We start from the raw sequence: 7,455 nt of genomic DNA, 5'->3' as shown, positions 1-7,455 counted from the left end.
CACTATAGCCTAATTTGTTTTATTTTACAGTTTAAAATATAATTTTATAACTACTTATTTTTCATTCTTGTTCTGTTCTGAATACCGTTAGATTTAAAATATTTGTTGTAGAGTGAGGGGAACTAAATAAGCTGTTTATATTTACCCGTATTTTAATATATATATATATATATAAATTACATATATTAATGTAGCCTAATTGTTCGCAATTAGGCCTACAAGGTTAACGGGTGTTTTTGGAGTATGATCAATTTCTCGTTCACGACATTACTTCCTCTTTTTGGCCGTGTTTCGTTTCTGCGTGTCGTAAACTCTTGGGGCGAGGCTTCTAAACCAGGGTATTTTTAGGGGTGTGATATTCAAATGACGATTGTTTTCTGGCGCCACATTTATCAATATACGATCATTCGTACGATGAGATTGGCGGCATACGAATGTTTCATAAATCACACGTGAACTCTGTCGTAAGTTGATTTGTGCGCACAGATCTGCGCTCGTTTCTACGTTAGATTGATAAATGAGGCCCAATGACTCCAAAAGATACTTCATTTCCAGTGTGTTCTGACACAGATGTAACTCGCTTTACAAAGACAAGAGACGAGCAGCTCTGCGTCACTACAGTATAATAATTCTGAAGTCAAACTGACTTGGGTTCACACCAAAAGCTCTAGTGTGAAAACCGCTTTAAACACACAGAAGATGGAGCAAAACTACAAAACCAGTTATTAAAATCTGCTCTTGCTCTCCATCTTCACAGCTACAAAGATGATAAAACTGATGCCACCATGACTATTCTAGACGTTGGTTTACCGACTGGATTTGAAGTTGAAGAAAGTGATCTTAAAGAGGTATTGTGGTGATAAACTGATGTAGTTATGTTTCTGTATATAGAAGAGGAATCTAACACACATCTGCAGTCAGGACATAAAGCATTTTGATCATGTCATGTATTGAGATTTTTGTTTTCTTGTCCTCAGTTGTCTTCAGGGAAGGAGAGATACATTCAGAAATATGAAAAGAATAAAGTTCTTTCAGAGCGAGGATCCCTCATCCTCTACTTAAATAAGGTATCAGCAAACTGTGTTGTCTGATGATTTTGTAAACAGATTCTATAGCGTTTTCTTTTGACCAGGATACGTGCTATTGTTTTACATTTCTAAGAAATATTGAGTTCTTCATTCTGATTGGCTGACAAAGTGCTTAATTAATATCCAGTAACTGCACATCCATACAGTTCCATGTCACTGCACGTTCACCTTTACGTACATTGTGGACAACAGTCATATTTCACATAATATTATAAGCACAATATAAAGTATATATGTAATATATAGCCTGTGGCTATAACAAATTAACTTTTGTTTTCTGTCAGATATACAGCACACAAAACTGTCTTTTCAATGTAAATGCAACTATGTGGCAAGAAGTGGTCAGGTGCTTAATTAATCAATAATTAGAGAAATCCTATAGTCGACTACACCACCCGGGCATAACAGCCCCAAGCAAAGGGACACAGGTTCATTGCCAAAGGCAGGGTGAGAATAATAATAATTATAAACAAGTCACTTTATTAACTTTAATTTATCACACGTCTTTACCAGTAACTTATAAAACAAAGTACAATACAATAAGAGAAAATTAAGAGGGAGGTGGCCAGCAAAGACCCTCAGATTTCTACCCCACACTCAATACCCATGACACACGCTTGTGAAAAATCAGTAATATTAAAAGGTACCATGGCCAACCCCTTCCACCTAAATCCACGCACCAAACAATACAAAACAAACTAAACTATAACAGACAGACCCAGATGAATTCCAGACAGAACAAAACAGAGTAGAGCAGAGCACAGCAGAAGTGCAGTCAGTTACTTGAGGTTTGTTAGGCTTCAATTAAGATCATTAGAAACCCCTGGACGTGCAATCAATCCTGCTGGACATTGAACAAAAGTTACACAAAAACTTGTTAAAAACAAACTTTAAACTACCCATACCTACCAAGAAAACAGCACAATGCTTCAATACACATGGTCACTCACCACACAGGATTGCAGCTACTTGCAGGCCCATATCTAAAAACAAACAAGGTAATAAGCCTCTCTATTTAACAGGCAAAAAGGCATTATTAAAACTGGGACAACCCTAAAAAGTGGCCAACAACCAGCACACGACAGACAGGAGAATAACCCAACTGCTAGCACTCATTCAAAACACCACAGGCCACAAAGGGGCAGTACCAAGGACAATGCATCCCAAGCATTCAAACAGTTCCCCCTTTTATATGCACAACATAGGCACTAATTGGCTCATGAAACGTACCCAACCGACCAATCATGATAAAGTATGAACACTGATAGGTTCACCTGTTTGGGTAATTCCAGCCAATCATACTGGGTCTATAGCTCACTCTGCTACATATAGCTATTTTTATTAGATTTATTATAATTATTTGTGGATTGTGCAAATATTGGAAGTGTCAAATGACATGCAATCATAATTTTACATTGGTTTCTGTATTATTAGGTTTCTCACAAAGAGAAAGAAGTAATTTCCTTCAGAATGCACCAGATGCTTAATGTGGGTCTGCTTCAACCTGCTGCAGTCACGATATATGAATATTACTCACCAGGTGAGCTGCACACACACCCGCCCATCTTCTTACATGTACACTTAAAATATATAATTTAGCCAAAGTGATTTACAAATGAAAATAATACACTGATGTAAGGAGAGGGCAAGGAATAAATCAATACAAGTTGCTCTGCTATAGCAGATGTCAACAGCACAGGAGCACATTGTTTTTAAAGTGCAAAATGTTGGTTGGTGAAATGGTCTGGTTTAAAGGGATAGTTCACATAAACAATGAAAATACCCCATGATTTACTCACCCTCAAGCCTACCTAGATGTATATGCCTTTCTTCTTTCAGACGAATCCAATCGGAGTTATAATATAAAACGTCCTGGCACTTCCAAGCTTTAGATTAAATGCATGTGTGTTTTTTAGATGCACGCTGTACAAAGTTCTACCACCCTGAAAGGAAAGATGGTGCGATATACAGACTGTGTAAAGGAGACCTGTGCCAGTGTGCAGAAGGTATTACAATTACACCTTTTTTTTTTATTCACCAGACATCTTTATATAAAGTCATTTAGAAGCGAGGAACATCACGAGGAATTCATCATAAGAGCCAACCAATCATCAATAAAATAGTTTAAATGGTATTTGACTTAATTTCTCATCAAATGTATGCACATCTAGAGATGTGTAAAGATTTATATTTTCATTTTTAATTGATTAACTTTTTATGAGTGGAGGAAAATGTTTTGTTGGTCTGTTATGAATGTGTATATAAATATCAGAAAATCAACATCTCATAACACAGAGAACTGCAGTTACCAGAGGAAGAATCGGGTCAGTGATGAGGAGCGTTTGAAAAGAGCCTGTGAAGCTGGCATGGATTATGGTAAACACACGTTCTCCTTCCTCAGCCATTGAGATCCAGTCTCGCAGCTCTGATATAACACCAATATAACACAACTCTTTGACAGCTTATAAAGTCACAGTGGTGGGAATGGATCTGAAACAGGACTCTGACATCTATAGCATGAAGGTGGAGCAGGTACTGAGAGAAGGTACGGTTCATTATTCACTTGTGTTCATCTAAGTACAATTAATTACATGTTTTTATAACTCTTGAAATGTGGTTTACATTTGGCACATTTTGATAAAATTTTCTCCTGTTCTGTCCTATAGGCACTGATGGGGAAGTTGAGGGGAAAGTGAGACCATTCCTGACTCGTCCCGGTTGCAGAGAATATTTAGGATTGGTAAAAGGCAAGTCGTACCTCATCATGGGCAGATCCGTTTACCTGAGAGAGCTCGGGGGAAGGTAGGTGTTAGTACTTCCTACAGGATTGTGCTTTTGCATAAAAGGACCCCCAACCCAGTAAATGTAGTGTGTGAACTTATCCAGAGCTCTGTCTGAACACACTCATTTTTCTCATATAGTGCTGCCAGATTGGGTGGGTTCCCGGTTCCCACCCAACTGGGCTTCTTTTAATCAGGCTAAATTGGAGAAAAATGCATTGGGCGGGTGGACAACATTTGGGCTGCTTTTTTTAAATAAATGGCAGGTTTTTTTATTTGCTTTTTTTTTTTGCACGTGATATTTCCGTCCATGAAATCTGCAACTTTTTCCTCGACAGCTTCTGAAAGAGGTTTGGATAAAAAAAATTATCAAACAGTTTTGACTGCAAGTTCTGCTTTATGTTCCACAATGCATACTGTAGTTCTGTTTGACGTTAAGGTAAGCACATTATTAAGGCCCATATATATATATTTATATATATATATTTTTGTGACTAGTGTACAGTGTGTAATGAATGACTCATTATCGGCTGTCATGGTGTGTGCAAGATGAATGTGTCAGTATCAGTCAAAAAAGTTGATCACTTAAACTGGGCTTTTTGTCTGCAACTTGAATTGGCTTGTTTTTGCTGTTGACATTGAAAATGATGCATGCGTTTTTCCAAAGGGTTGAAGTCTGACAGTTTCTTGACTGCAGTTTCCAAATATTTTACATACTTTAGTTTATGCCTGTTTTGATTTTTTTCATCATATTTGCTAATTGCTAATCTACTAATTCTCTTTTACTATATTTGCCATGCTTGATCCATTTCCTTCTTGCATTGTTCTCCAGGCTAGGATATTTAATCTTTTTTTTCTTCTTTTTTTTATCAATATTTAGGTGAGGTGAAAATGGTCCTTATTAACCTTGGTTGGCATGGCAATAAAATTATATCACATTCTTTTGGCAATTAATTTTGGGCCCAATTTTGGAGAGCTTTTTTGGAAGGATGGAAATCCTCTGCCCAATCTGGCATCACTGTCCTCATATAGCGTGATATTCACAAATAATTGCTGTGTGAGTCATTTCTCAGACTGACGAAAACCAAATCAATCTTGGGTAAAACATCAGCTCAATGTCTGTTAGTGTGAAGTTTGTTTTTAATGCATATATGTATGAAAAATCTATTCATAGGTTTGCACAGTGTGTTTTCTGTTGTTTTAGTCTGCAGTATGTTTTTGGAGAGCAGACCTGGGTTGAATACTGGCCTACAAGAGAGGAAAGCCCAACTCCAGAACACAGGGAGCGATACATCGGCATCACTGAGCTCAAGAATAGCCTTCTCAATTATGGATGTGCTAATTAAATATACAGCAGTCAACATTTAAGTGGATCAAAAATTTCATCAAAGTTGTTCTAAGACAAGAACAGGTATTGTTGACTACTGTAGTATAACAACTATTTCTTTACTACAGGAAATGTAACATTATCTTCCGCATACTCTAAATAAATTGTTCTTGATGATGATAATGCTTTTCACCCAAATATGCTGGTGTAATTCCATAATAAAACTTGAACTTGTCCATGCACGATTAATCATGACTTGTTTAATCATGTAGTTCATGGATTCCTATTTTAAAATCTTGTTTTCTGAATCAAGTCTTCTCCAGGAGTTTGATTGACAGGCTATCTGACCAATCATAAAGCCGAATCCGCCATTTTGACTGACAAACAAACCAGACAGGAGAGTTAGTCGATTAATGTCAATAGAGCTGAACTTGAAAATGGGGTATTGACGTCTTTGTGCAGTTGGGACAACATACTTTCTGATGTTAATTCACGCTTGAACTAAGGTGCTACAGCAATCTGTCACAACACAATACGGTATTTATTGTTTGAATTTCTTAAAAAATGACACAATTTGAAAGCTGAGACATTGTTTCATGCCAAAAGTAACCTGCTTTGTCTCGACTGTCGGCTCCTTTGCCATGCTTGCTTAGCTTTTCACTTTGTTTCTGACTTGCTCTGCCCCAAACATTGCTGCTTGCAGCCATATTTCTTAAAACTGTCTGTTTGCCAACATAAATGACATTATCAGGATAAGTATTTTGAGTGCAGAATCCTCTCAGTGACCTCTCTTGAACTTGTGATACTATAGTGAGGGGGGATTCTCTGCCCAGAAATATTGGCAAGCTATTATTCTGACAATTGCAATCCTCAATACCTTTCTCTTTTCCTTGCAAAAGGAACGTTCTCACCCAGTACAATAACTACAGTATAATGATAAAGATAAAGCTATAGTTTAAAAAAAAATAATTCTAAATATAAAAGAATAGCAGATTCCACAGCACAACTAAGGATAACTGCACAAAGAAACGACATTGGCTGCACCCGAAAACTTTGGCAGCTGACTTACTGCCTCACTACCTTATGAGGCAATGACTTTGCAAGCAGCATTTTTGCACAAAGGCACCTCATGAAACTGATTTCGGACAGGCTTCTGAGGCAGCGTAACGGTTTAATGATTTACAACAAAATAAAACAAGTTTTTGTGATAACTAAAAAAAATATTGAATTACTATAATGCTGATTTCTCGCCAGAAATAGCATCAAAAGTGCAAAAAGTTAGTCAGAAATATACATTTACACACAAACTGACCACCAAACGCAACTTTCAGATGCCATCTTTATTTTTTAGCTCAACCGTCACAGAATGGAATGCACAGGATTGTGGGATATCAAAGGCAACGGAGGATACATATATGCTGCCTTCAAAATTCGATCAGAAGAAGGTACCTCCGGAGACAGGAAGTAAAGCAGAATTTGGATTCGGAACTTGAAAGCTATAAACGAACTACACCTCCACGGTCGCTCGCCTTCAACATCACAACCACCATGCTCCCGACAACTTTTCAAACTAATTTTGAACACGTTTAGTGAAAAGGATTTAGTCTGTATATTTATTTTAATCCACGCTACATTAATCTTTTCATATAAACTGGAATAAATACAAAACTAGAGCCAAACTAAAACTGAAAATAGACATTAATAATAAATGGTATAGTAAATAAATGAAAAAATCATAACTAAAAGACATATGAAAGCACGTATTTCTGTACATTTCGAAATAAGGTGTATTAAAAGTCAATAAATCATTGATTAATATGAATATTTTTATTAAAAACGTGTCTCCACGTACTATGATTCAATACTATTCTAGTGCATTTATTAACAGCAGAGTGAGCGAGTTTTTGGATATGGTAAGATTAAACTTATTTTAGTGAATAAAGTACCACATTACATAATTTTGTTAGGGTGGGTACACAAAATGTTATTTTATCCTTGCTTCTAGAAAATCCTCAATCTATATACTTCGTAACAGCTTCATGTGGCCGTAAACATTTAATTTTAACGTGGCTTTAAGCACTATGCATCGTTAAAATTTCACTTTCACAGTGACTAAGCCAGTAAATGTGGTGTTTACATGGAATAATCAGTTGAGTGTACCTAATGGTCCGAACCCAGAGTCTCTGCATCAGTAAGCAATAAAACAAGCATCTTCCATCCTTGGAAGGCTTGTGTTGCATTTTGGGGCAAAGCAAAAAAA

At 36.7% G+C, this 7,455-nt stretch overlaps 1 protein-coding gene across 3 annotated transcripts in view; it reads left to right on the top strand.

Moving 5' to 3' along the window:
* The window catches only part of LOC107569283 (complement C3-like), a 29,751-nt gene that overhangs the window by 19,668 nt on the left and 2,628 nt on the right, over nt 1-7,455 (top strand). The window contains exons 17-24 of one of the 3 annotated variants that reach the window (XM_016255335.1): nt 758-848; nt 978-1,067; nt 2,523-2,628; nt 3,005-3,094; nt 3,384-3,464; nt 3,550-3,633; nt 3,755-3,890; nt 5,073-5,466. In XM_016255335.1, the coding sequence (XP_016110821.1) occupies nt 758-848; nt 978-1,067; nt 2,523-2,628; nt 3,005-3,094; nt 3,384-3,464; nt 3,550-3,633; nt 3,755-3,890; nt 5,073-5,214 (820 nt within the window). In that variant the 3' untranslated portion in view covers nt 5,215-5,466. Of the gene's footprint in view, nt 1-757; nt 849-977; nt 1,068-2,522; nt 2,629-3,004; nt 3,095-3,383; nt 3,465-3,549; nt 3,634-3,754; nt 3,891-5,072; nt 5,467-7,455 lie in introns of those variants that run through there. The other 2 variants (XM_016255337.1, XM_016255336.1) reach the window with 2 other exon arrangements.

The sequence above is a fragment of the Sinocyclocheilus grahami genome, unplaced genomic scaffold (assembly GCF_001515645.1).
Source record: "Sinocyclocheilus grahami isolate Dianchi unplaced genomic scaffold, SAMN03320097.WGS_v1.1 scaffold1329.1, whole genome shotgun sequence".
NCBI lineage: Eukaryota > Metazoa > Chordata > Actinopteri > Cypriniformes > Cyprinidae > Sinocyclocheilus > Sinocyclocheilus grahami.
This window is presented reverse-complemented; position numbering and strand designations above follow the sequence as displayed.